Consider the following 12,637-nt stretch of genomic DNA (forward strand, 5'->3'; position numbering starts at 1 on the left):
GCTCGTATGTTGATGTTTAAAGAAAATTGAATATTGTCAAACAAAAAATGGCCTAGCTTTTTAACATTTATCATAAGCTCTCCCACACGTTCTCGGATCGGGATAATCCGATATATAAAAAAAAATAGGCAATAGGCGTGCATCTTAACTTAAGATGTTTTTTTAAATCATTGAATTATAAAAAATCATATAAATTTGGGAGATCTGAATTATGTTTTAAATTATTACAACTTTCTTCCAACTTCAAGCCGATTGGGACTTCTTCCACTGTAGCCGGATTTTTTTAATTTGAAATATTTACTAATTGATTTGTTTTGTTTCATCTTAGACGAATCATTTCATACAACAACAGGAATATGAAAAAAGTTGGGTTATCACTTCGACTGTTCTTTATCTATGTTGAAAATGCCTTTTTAAATTGTATTGCAGTGTAATATTGCTAATTTTATAAATTCATGACGTTGTTGAAGAATTTGTTTATTGGAAAAGTCTGTTACCAAGCATGCTTAGAAAATAAAGTAATTGCTAGGAGATTTCTCGAGCGATTGCTTCAGATTTGGGCTTTATTCATACCAAACTAGCTTGTTCTAAAAGTAAAATCTCCTGACTGAGAAAACAGCTGTCAGAAAAAACTTTATTCATATCAACCGAAGCAATTGCTTTCTGCGACTGCTCGAATGCTCGATTTAGTTTAGCAAAAGCAATTGCTAGGGTTTTTTCATACCACCTAATATTTCTTTTGTGAACATTCGCTCTTAACAATAATGAAAATAGCTGGTTTTGATCCAAGTTGTTGAGGTCTCCCTTTTCAAGTTGAGTCAGCAAAAATTAAGCGACTATATTTCAGTCTGTCTAAGTTATCCAAAAGTGAATTTTTAGAAGCATCGTTCCACCATCTGGCTACCCTATCAAGCTAAAAACGTATGCTTTAACAAACAGCTAAACGTGAAAATAAACACGCACTCCACACTTGATGCAATTGTTGTTTGCCCTAATGTTGTTTGGAAAGCAACACAGTAGGACAAGTGACTGGCTCTGCATTCTTTAAAGCATCATTCCGGATGTTCAGGCCGGTCAGTAGCAGAAGCCAGAATTGGATGATGAGTTGCTAAATGGCAATCTAATTAATCGCTACGCGCCATCTTCGGAACATCGTCGTTCAATTGTCGACCGATTGATGAAGTGCTAATTAGAGGCGATACAATTGCTTTCGTGTTTCCTCCCGAACTTAGTTTAAATCGCCAGCTTTACAACAACCCTTGACTCTTTGTGGTGGACCTCTTGAATTAAACAGAAACCTTTTTCCTATTTTCTTTTCTCAATTCCAGATGCAAAATCTCCGGGCACTTGACGTTAATAACACCGCCCGCTCTCAGGCGCCAATCGTGTTCTTCAATCGGGTACCGAAAGTGGGCAGCCAAACCTTTATGGAACTTTTGCGGCGCCTAGCGATGCGTAACGAGTACACCTTTCACCGGGATGTGGTTCAGCGTTTGGAGGTGATCCGATTGACCCCTGATCGGCAGCAGGAGCTGGCCCAGATGATCACGGAACTGCCGATGCCTTCGGTTTACGTGAAGCATGTCTGCTACACCAATTTCACCCGCTTCAATATGCCGATGCCAATCTACGTCAATATGGTGCGAGATCCGGTCGAAAGGGTCATCAGTTGGTACTACTACGTTCGAGCTCCCTGGTATTATGTGGAACGGAAACAGGCTTTCCCGGATCTACCGTTGCCGGATCCCCGCTGGCTGAAGAAGGATTTCGAAACTTGTGTGCTGCAGGGTGATCCGGAATGTACCTATGCCCAGAATGCCGTCCACGAGGGCATCGGAGATCACCGTAGGCAGTCGCTGTTCTTCTGTGGTCACGAGGAGGAGTGTTTGTGAGTATTTTTAGTTTTTAGCGATTCACTACAGAACTGATAAAAATTTATTCAAAATTAAATTTAATTTTTCTCTATTTTTTAACGAAAATTTTTTTATTGAAATTGAATCTATCAGAAAAGGTTAGTTTGTCAGAGAAATATACTGCCTTTTTTCTCGGCTATCACAAGACAAGGTAGGTACATGGTTTCATATAATCACTTACGGCTCACATGCAACAAGATTCTCCTTCGGCCTTGCTTGCCAGTGGCAAGGTAAACCAAACGAGAGCGCTCCTTGGTTTCGAGACGAAGAGGAAGGCGATTTGACGGTTGTTGATGGAATGAGCACTGATGCTCCGTTGCTGAAGGAGCATCTCTGGCGCAGCTGAAGGGATGCACCTGCATTTGCCGCCTTAGCTGCGGAGAGCGCCGAAGAGGTTCCACGGTCCTTGCCGCGGCTGTTGATCCTGTTGTCTCCGATAAAAGTTTATCAGATGAAACGGGAAATTAGGTCCAATCCAAATCAATTTTGGAAATTTGTCAACTCGGAAAAGAAGAATAAAAGAAAAATTACGAACGTGAAGTATCAAAAGATTCGAAACAATATGTTGATGGGCTGTCGGGTTTTTTCAAAAATAAGTTCGATACAGTGGGCCAAATCTGGTCGAACAAGTTGGTTTATTTTTGATTGGGGTTGGGTTTTTTAGCTGTATTTTTGCTCAAATCACACCATAATAAAAGTTCTAAAAATCAACTGTAACAGGTTATGATCAGAACTAAGCTGGAAGTAAATAATTCAAAATGCGCAGCAATATCTTTTACAAGAAGCAGTACACCGATCCAGTTTATGTATTCCCTAAGTGGCGAAAATATTGCAAGAGTTACCTGTGTTAAGGATTTAGGCATCAAATTGGATTCTGGATTGAGCTTCAGGGATCACATCAGCAGTGTAGTAGCAGATGGGCTTGCTTTGTTCGGAGTCGTGAGACGTTTCGCTTATACGTTAGCTTAGTGCGATCGAGGTTCGATTTCGCGAGTACAGTTTGGTGGCCTATGTAACAAACACACATAAAACGAATGGAAGCTGTTCAGAAGCGTTTCGTAAAATTTGCAATGAGGAATCTTGCCTGGGGAGTGAGTTTACCGGAATATGTACATTTATGTTACCTGCTGGATTTGGATCTGTTAGAAAGTCGGCACCGCATAAATGATTTAAATGGTTTAACGTCGGCTTTGCTGAATCCGCGTTTGGTACGCAGAAGCTACTGTTGATTGCCGTGATAAACGACCTTGTCGTAACCGACTTCGTCGTGGATGGAGACTTTTGAGGTCAGTGGATGCCACAGACGCTACCCAAGGCCCTGCCTTGTCCGATCTTATTGTAGGCCCACCTGGATTCTGGAAGCAGTACAGGCGGCTTTCAACTACTGCGGACTGTTCTGGCAATTACTTACTGACACCGAAACCTGTACGCATTGCACGCGGTTTGCGCCTCCTGCGGTGGTTTCTGAACCGGTATCTTGTGAGCGGCAGTTGCCACTTCTCGCGGCACCAGACCCTGCCGTGTCCGGATGTTACCTGAGGACCACTTGAACACAGCTGTGTTGTCAGAAAACACCCGGATCTGCGCACCGCACCAGCCGTAATGTCTTAGTTTTTCCACCACTGCCAGAGAACAGGTTGAGCTGTCGGAATTCCTGCCCGACCGCCGTGGTAGCCACTGTTGAACCGGATGAGGACGTGAGACAGCAGCTGTGCTGCCAGAGGTCGCTACTGTGCTTGTCGGTATTGCCAACACCGCTGTCGTGCGTTATCGGAACTTTGGATTTGACCTGGATCTTCGTTTGGTAACAGAGAAGAAGACGCTCGAGAATGTGAACGTTTTTTCCGTAAGATGTCCGGATGCCTTCAGGAAAGAAAAGTAAACATAAAAAGGAAGAGCCCTGCAAATGTAGAAATTAGTCATCCGTCCGATGCGGATCAATTTGGGCATGATAGGGTTTAGATAGAGCAAACATGATGTAACTTGTTTTAGCGTGTATCCATGAGCATAAAAATAAAAACAGAATCCCTTTGTACGTTGTAGAGTAAACACGTCGTTTTTATTACTGCTACAATCCGGCCGAAAGTACTATCGCGTAGTTCCTGGTTACAACAGTTATTGGCGACGAGACGGAAGAATCAACGTGTGCCTACAGCAGGAATCTTCAATCAAGTCGGAATACTACACGGTTTCACGAAAACTCGAATTCCGGCAGCATCACCCAGAAAATTTCGGACGCATCATCATTTGGCCCCAAGGCGTAACACCAAAGCCGTTGACGTTGGATAAAGGGATTGCCATAACACACACCACGTTACACAGTGTGTTGTGGACTATTATTGCTGTTACCAAACACCACGATACACAAGGTGTTGGAAAAAAGTATTGTCATAACACACGCTACGTTACACAGTGTGTTATGGACTATCATTGCTGTTAAACACCACGATACAATAGGTGTTGTACAAATACATTGACGTGAAGGCGACGTTTTTTTCTGGCGATACCAAAGTCATCGCATTCATCGCAAACGTCATTACTGCTGTTGTTGGGAACGTTGCTGCTGCTGCTACTAAACGATGGCCAACCTACAAGATCCTGCTGTTGATGCTGCTGCTGGGAGAGAAATGCTGGTGACTTCACCATCGAACCGTACGAAAAAAACAAAACGAAGTGGGCAAGATGGGTGAAGCGTCTTGAAGGAGCATTTCGAATTTTCAATGTTCCCGAAGAAAGGATGAAGGATTTTCTGCTATACTATATGGGCTCCTCCGCTTACGATTTGTTATGCGATCACATCACCCCAGCCGAACCGGAAGAAAAAACGTACCAACAATTGGTTACGATACTTATTGCGTTTTTTGATCCCGAACCGTTGGAAATGGTTGAGGTTTGGAGATTCCGGTCATTGAATCAAATCGAGGGAGAATCCATTACGGAATTTATCACTACTCTGAAAAGGGAGGCCAAATTTTGCAAGTTCGAGAATTACTTGGCGAAGGAGCTCCGAAATCAGCTGGTGTTCGGCATACGTTCGGAAAGGATCCGAGCACGTCTGATCGAAGAAAGAGAATTAACCTTTGAACGAGCCAAGGACATTGCTATTTCCATGGAAGTATCCGGAGAAGGTGCCAGGGCGTTGGAGAAAAAGGTACATAGCGTTAACTACACCGAGCAGAAGGCGTTTCACCGAGGATTAGGAAATAAGGTAACTAACAAAGCTAACACTAAATACTGCTATAGATGCGGAGATGAAAATCATCTCGCAAGTACTTGCAAATATGTTGATGCTATTTGCAAATATTGTGGCAATAAAGGCCACCTTTACAAAGTTTGTCTAAAGAAAGAATTAAATAATAAAAATAGTCGAATAAGAAAAGAAAAAAGTAAACTCCATACAAATATGATCGAAAAGGAGGATGATAAAGATTTGTCTTCGGAGAGTGGAGAATCAGATATAGATGAGGTTTGTGTCTTGGACATTTGTACTGTAAATCAAAAATCAAAATCCCTCTCGAAGATACTTTTGAAATTAAATACGAACAGAGTAGTTATTGAATATGAGGTAGACTGTGGATCGCCTGTTTCGGTAATGAGTTTGAGCGATAAGAAGACTTTTCTGACTGACTTAAAATTACATCCAACGAATATTGAATTGAGGAGCTATTGAGGTAACAGAATTGAGGTATACGGATTTGTAAATGTAGAGGTACAGTACCAAAACATAATCAGCTATTTACGTTTGTTTATTGTTGACACTAAACGACATCCATTGTTAGGTCGGGAATGGATGCGTGAAATACAAATCGATTGGAATAAATTAATTCGTAATTCATACTTCAGTGTAGATACTATTTCATTACGTGTTCCTCTAGCGGGAAATGTGAAGAATCTCATTGAGAGGTTTCCGAATGTGTTCGCTGACTCAGTTGGTACAATACGTAACATTCAAGCTTCTTTAGCCTTAAAACCGAATAGTAATCCGGTATTTTTGAAAGCTCGCACCTTGCCATTTTCTATTCGCGATACCGTAGAACTCGAAATTCGTAACATGGTTAAAAACGGAATTCTAGTAAAAGTAAACCGAAGCTCTTGGGCCACGCCGGTGGTTCCCGTCGTGAAATCTACTGGCCGTGTGCGTTTATGCGGCGATTATAAAGTAACCGTCAACAAGTGTCTCCACGTGGATGAGCACCCTTTACCTACGATCGATGAACTTTTCGCTAACATGGCAGGGGGGAAAAAGTTCACAAAATTGGATCTTGCACAAGCTTATTATCTCACACTAACCACTCACCTAGGTTTATCTCAGCCAACGAGACTGATGTATGGGATTTCGTCGGCCCCGGCTATATTTCCACGTGAAATTTCACAGGTTTTGGGAAATCTCTCCGGAGTTTCTGTTTTCTTAGATGATATCAAAATAACGGATAATTAGATGAATATAATATGCGTGTGAATGTCTCCAAATGCGATTTTTTCGCGGATCGTATTAAATACTGTGGGTTTGTTATCGATCGCGACGGTATACGTAAAATAAAAAACAAGGTCGACGCGATACAAGAAATGCCGCGTCCAAACAATCGCGATCAAGTAAGAGCCTACGTTGGCCTTATAAATTATTACGGTCGATTTATTAAAGATCTCAGCACACACATCTACCCTATTAATAATTTATTGAAGGAAAATGTTTCTTTCCATTGGGATGATAAATGTGAAACTGCTTTCCAATGGGTGAAAAGAGAAATGCAGTCAGACAATGTACTCGTGCATTACGACCCCTAGTTCTCGCGACAGATGCATCGCCTTATGGTGTCGGTGCTGTTCTGAGCCATCAGTTCACGGATGGAACAGAAAGGCCAATTCAATATGCCTCGCAAACCCTGAATAAAACTCAACAAAACTACATGCAAGTAGATAAAGAGGCTTACGCGATTATTTTCGGGGTAAAAATGTTTTACCAATATTTATACGGTCGTAAATTTATACTTGTTACAGATAATAAACCTGTTTCTCAGATCCTTGCGCCGAATAAAGGTCTTCCTACGTTATCCGCTCTTAGAATGCAGCATTACGCTGTTTTTATGGAATCGTTTGATTATGAGATTCGGTATCGGACTTCGAAAGCAAATGCTAACGCGGACGGCATGTCGCGCCTTCCTATCGTCGACACACGGAATAAGAATCGCGTTAAAGAAGTGGATATCGTCGAAATAAATCAGATTGAAACATTACCGGTTACGGTAGACGAACTTGCTGAATGTACACGGGAGGATGATAACGTACGGAATCTTTTACAAGGACTTAAGTTTGGGAGGATAATCGAAGGCCGCGATAGGTTTGGTATCAACCAAAATGAATTTTCACTTCAGAAAGGTTGTATTTTAAAAGGCATTCGCGTATACATCCCACCAAAACTGCGTAAACGTATTTTGGATGAACTTCACACGGGTCATTTCGGTATATCACGATGAAGTCATTAGCGCGATCTTACTGTTGGTGGGAAACTGTAGACCGGGATATTGAAGACGTTTCAAAGAATTGTACTGATTGCGCTTACGTTCGGAAAAATCCACCTAAAGTTACAACTCACTCTTGGGAAAATCCAAAAGAACCTTTTCATCGCGTGCAAATCGATTTTGCAGGTCCATTTCTTGGATTATATTTTCTGGTAATAGTAGACGCGTTTACCAAATGGCCTGACGTGAAAATAGTGCCAGATATTAAAACTGATACGACAATAGATCATCTTCGCGAATATTTTGTAACATATGGTGTCCCTAGTGTTATCGTAAGCGATCGTGGAGTGCAATTCACTTCAGAACAATTCCAGACTTTCCTTAAAAAAAAACGGTGTAACTCACAAAATGGGTGCACCATATCATCCGGCTACAAATGGTCAAGCCGAGCGTTTCGTGCAAACATTTAAAGATAAATTAAAGACCCTGAAATGCGAGCGAAAAACTGTACGTGTTGAACTACATAAAATCTTGATGGCTCATAGAAGAACGGTACATCCTGCGACGGGTAAATCTCCTTCGATGTTAGTTTTCGGGCGTCAAATGAAATCGCAACTCGATCTCATTATTCCTTCCGGAGGGAACAATTTTTCTAGAGGGGAGGAAGGAGAAGTGCGAGAATTCGCGATCAACGATAGAGTTTCCGCTCGTGATTACTTGGGATCGTCCAAATGGAAATTTGGAACTGTTTCAGATAAATTGGGAAAACTTCATTATATGATTGAGCTTGACGACGGGCGTCTCTGGAAGAGACATATTGATCAGCTGAGATTGGCTCCTGTTCGGCAGGCCTCTGAATCGGATTTGGATCCTATTAACGTCGAGATTTACAACCGCAACCGCTGTATAGATGCAATACCTCCTCTACCGAGTCAAGCCCTGACTAGACAGACTAGGGATGACTCGGAAGACGGTGTAGCCATAACTGTGACCACTGACGCTAACTCTGAAGATCGTATGAGATCGAGTCATCAAATCGCAGAAACTCCTATCGTTAACAAGGATAATTCGAATAACGATTCAGCCATAGAAATGGATCGCAAGTGTGACACTGTAATTGTTGATAAGCGCTTCACGCCAAGGCGATCCACAAGAGTAGTAAGACCCCCACAGAAATTAGATCTATAATCATTGTATTATGTATTATTAACACTACTAACAACTGTATTCAGGACCTTGTTTAGGGATTTCTCTTTAAGGGGGGAAGAGCTGATAGGGTTTAGATAGAGCAAAAATGATGTAACTTGTTTTAGCGTGTATCCATGAGCATAAAAATAAAAACAGAATCCCTTTGTACGTTGTAGAGTAAACACGTTGTTTTTATTGCTGCTACAATCCGGCCGAAAGTACTATCGCGTAACTCCTGGTTACAACAGGGCAACTCACGCTTAGGCGATCATTTCGACTCCGGAACGAATTCCCTTTCCGGTCTTCCTTGTCTTCTCGCAATTTGAGCGAAGGTTGCCTAAATGGTGAATTATCGCATAGTTTATTCAGGTATTTTTCCTTTACTAAAGAGTGTATAGAAAATAAGTTATAAACACATTTTTTTTCATTGTATTGATTTTATTGATGCTTCAAACAAAGAAACAGTTTGGAAGTGTTTTAAAAAGCTTATTCGTAGTTTATAAAGAAATACAAACAAAACAGTAATTATAGGTAATATTCTCGGACTTTCGACGCAGCATTCCAATTTTCTTGAAAACCGCCATGGTCCTGTTGGCCTTACCATCCTTCTTGAAAACTCTCTTGACGATAGCCCAATATCGTTCTATGGGGCGAAGCTGGGGGCAGTTTGGTGGGTTAATATCTTTCTCAACGAAATCTACATCGTTATCCTCGTTATCCTACACGCATCTGGCTTCTGCAAAATTCGATGATAAAGGCTCCGGGATCTGGTTTTGGCTCGTGATTTTTGTTCAGCCGTTTGTTTGGACACTTTCTGCTTTTTGTATGTCTTCAGGTTGCTCCGCTTCTTGATCCGCTGTACCATTCCGATCGATGTCTCAGTTTTTCGCCAAGTGCCGTATGAACATCGATCGATTCCGGTTGATGAGGTTGATTACCTTACGGTCCAGATTTGGGTCAGATGGTCCTGGTTTCTGCCTCTTCCTGGCAAATCATCGAACGTATAGTGTTCCCCGAACTTGTGGATGATGGATTTTACGCTCGCCGGATGAATGCCGAAACGTTTCGCCACTTCATTATCGTGATGCCTTTCTCTCGCATCCAAGTGTCCAACACACGAATTTTAACTTCTTTTTTAATTCGCGACATTTTGAGAAAAACGAATGTTTCAAACGTAAAAAAAGCGCTGGTTCGCTCTTGACAGATCAAGATGCTACATACAGGCGAGCACAGTTGTGGGCGTAAGTAGAAGGCACCTACCTTCACTTTTTCTGCTGATTTTCGACTTCAACTTCCTCGCAACTTGGTCCGGTACACGTGCTTGAGCGTGTTTTACCGGAAATGATCCATCCTGTTCGTTAGTGAAGTGAGGCTAGGAGTGATAATTTCGGTTGAGGCTAATCCACTTACCTGTACGTACATATATGCCGATGTAGCTTTCTGTCCTCGGCCTTTCCATGACCATGGATTAAAGTTCCGGCCGGACAATCGGCTCTGGTCCACCAAAAGGACGAATTGACCTATTCACGCGTTAAGGCGTCACTCAAGCGGAAAAGTCCGAAACGGTTCGTTTCCCAACGTTTTCTGTTGACCCTTCGGGACCAAGCGGGCCAAAAAATGGCTATGCATGCTCAAGGAACCGTTTCTTTATTTACTTTTCGTGTTTGTACTTTCCGAACGCGGAACCGACAGTTTCCGAAATGCAGCGCGTATCTTCTCACCACGCGAAAACTCCAATGAGCTTTTTGCCGCTTTTTCCGATCTACTTACGCTTACGCTGTTTCACCCTGAGGAGCATATTTTTAAACCATGAATAATGGGTGGGTTTCTTAATGAAATTGTTTCCTTTTGCTCAAATCATATCGTTAATTTTAACTGATATTTACGAACTGTAACACCGGATCTCACGGCTGGTATTATTGTCTGCTGTCACCTGTGAGCCGAGATAGACAAAATCTTCGATTATCTCCAGCTCGTCGCCGTCGATCGTGGCCTTGTTATTACTCGACAAGCGGGCTAGGTCGGACTCGGATCCTCAGGCCAGCATAAATATACTCCGTCTTGAACCTTTTAACCATCAACCCAATCCTTCCTGCTTCGCGTTTCAGTTTGCGGTAGATCTCCGCCACCGTTTCATGATCTGCCGACTATATCAATGCAATGTCGTCGGCAAAACAGATAAATTGACTAGATCTGTAGAAAATCGTGCAACGCATTTCGCCCACTGCTCGTCGAATAACACCTTTTAGAGCCAGTTGAAGATCATGCAAGATAGACTTCTCCGATCAAAATTCCCGACATTCATTGGGACTGCTACGAAATCTACTAGAAATTAGTTTGAGTCCTAAATCTGATCCCCTTTAGGCAAGGCTGGTTGCTGGAACAAGTTGTGTTTTATATATTTCGTTCGGGATACTTTGAGGCATATTTCGAGAATCCCAACAACTTTGGAGACCTACGACTTGTAACAGAAATCAAAACAGTCTATGGTGTACTTAGCTAGATCCTTATAACTCCGTTCGTGACGGTATTCGTTTACTTCCCAGCAATTTTGCTTCCATACATTATTCAATTGTTTATTCTATTGTTTTAATTGGACAATTTCCTTTGTATCACGTGCTCCAACGTTAGGTAGATCAATAATTCCGTATATTCCCTAAGTTATTATTTTAAAATGTAGAGATTATTTCTGAAGCTGGTTTTACAAGCATGATTAAAGAAAAAATCAATATTTGAAAATTAAAACACTATGAAGCACACAGTAAGAATTTTGAAGTAAAGCACACCTATCGTTTTCTACTTTCAGACCCTTCAACAGCCAGGGTGCCCTGGAGCGAGCGAAGTACGCTGTCGAGAGCCAGTACGCCGTGGTCGGAGTGCTCGAGGACCTCAACACCACCCTAGCAGTGATGGAGCGATACATTCCGAAATTTTTCGCCGGTGCTGCCGATGTGTACTTTAATGAGGTTAGCGTTCTGCAGAAGATCAACAAGAACAACTTCAAACCACCAGTCAGCGAAGACATCAAAAACATTGTCCGTCGAAACTTTACCCGGGAGATCGAGTTCTACCAGTTCTGCAAGCAGCGACTGTACAAACAATACCTGGCCACGCAGCTTCCGGTGAACTGATCGAATTGATGCAGAGGGCAGCACACAGTAAATCCGAAAACACCACAACAAACCATCTCGGAGGAGTCTGGTGACATGGTCTTGATAAATTTTTTGACTCAAAACACAGTTTACAGTCATACCGTTTGGTTCGAAAATTGACCCAGCAATCTTTTAACGAGTATTTTTTTCTGAACCGCTCAATTCTGTGTTTATTTATACAAAAATCCTTCTTGAATTTTTTAATTTTCGGTAAGACAGTGTCACAAAATTCCGACGAGAGATCCTTCAAGTTCCACTTAATAATTATTTGTATTGTAACATAACGATAGAAGAGTTTTAATTTCAAGGATGAATTCTTTTGTGAAAGATAGATGCACGTTTTACAACTAAGCTAGAGAATTATAATGAGATACAAACTATTTATGTGAACATACTCGTTTTCCAGCACACCAACTCTCGAGTTCAAAGGGTTACTCTACAAAAAAAAGGATTTTCATTTTTTTAAATTTCAACACTCAATAATTTTACAACACTTGTTGGCAAACGATGCATTGACGGATACTATAAGATGAATTGAGGAATGAAGCTTATTTTAAATCAAAACAATGATATTCATACCGAATCCATGATTTTTACTTTCGATAAGAGCATGTGAGAGCGAAAAAACAGTGAACAGATTAATATGAATGTGATAAGATGATGAAAGAGCTGAAGCACAAGCTGGAAGGAAATGTATAAATTTGTTGACGACCAAGCTTGGAGGGTCGATTAATTTTATTTTATTACTTGACGATGACATCAGAGCGTAGACGTTTTTTTAAACAACTAGTTTATAGATGTATACATTGTAGAAAAAAATTAGAAATAAATTTAATTTATGATAAACGAGTTTATTTTTCTGAAAAACAAAGAGGATGACATTTCTTCGGTTTAAGTTCTAATATTGATGGATTACGGATTTTTT

At 41.3% G+C, this 12,637-nt stretch overlaps 1 protein-coding gene across 2 annotated transcripts in view; it reads left to right on the forward strand.

The window, feature by feature from the left end:
* LOC129756702 (heparan sulfate 2-O-sulfotransferase pipe) overlaps window positions 1–12,558 on the forward strand; it is a 634,429-nt gene extending 621,871 nt beyond the window's left edge. For both annotated transcript variants that reach the window (XM_055753686.1, XM_055753685.1), the window contains exons 5-6: window positions 1,329–1,888; window positions 11,367–12,558. In XM_055753686.1, coding sequence (XP_055609661.1) covers window positions 1,329–1,888; window positions 11,367–11,691 — 885 coding nt within the window. In that variant the 3' untranslated portion in view covers window positions 11,692–12,558. The remainder of the gene's footprint in view (window positions 1–1,328; window positions 1,889–11,366) is intronic.
* Window positions 12,559–12,637: the final 79 nt, after the last annotated feature.

Source organism: Uranotaenia lowii, chromosome 3, assembly GCF_029784155.1.
Source record: "Uranotaenia lowii strain MFRU-FL chromosome 3, ASM2978415v1, whole genome shotgun sequence".
NCBI lineage: Eukaryota > Metazoa > Arthropoda > Insecta > Diptera > Culicidae > Uranotaenia > Uranotaenia lowii.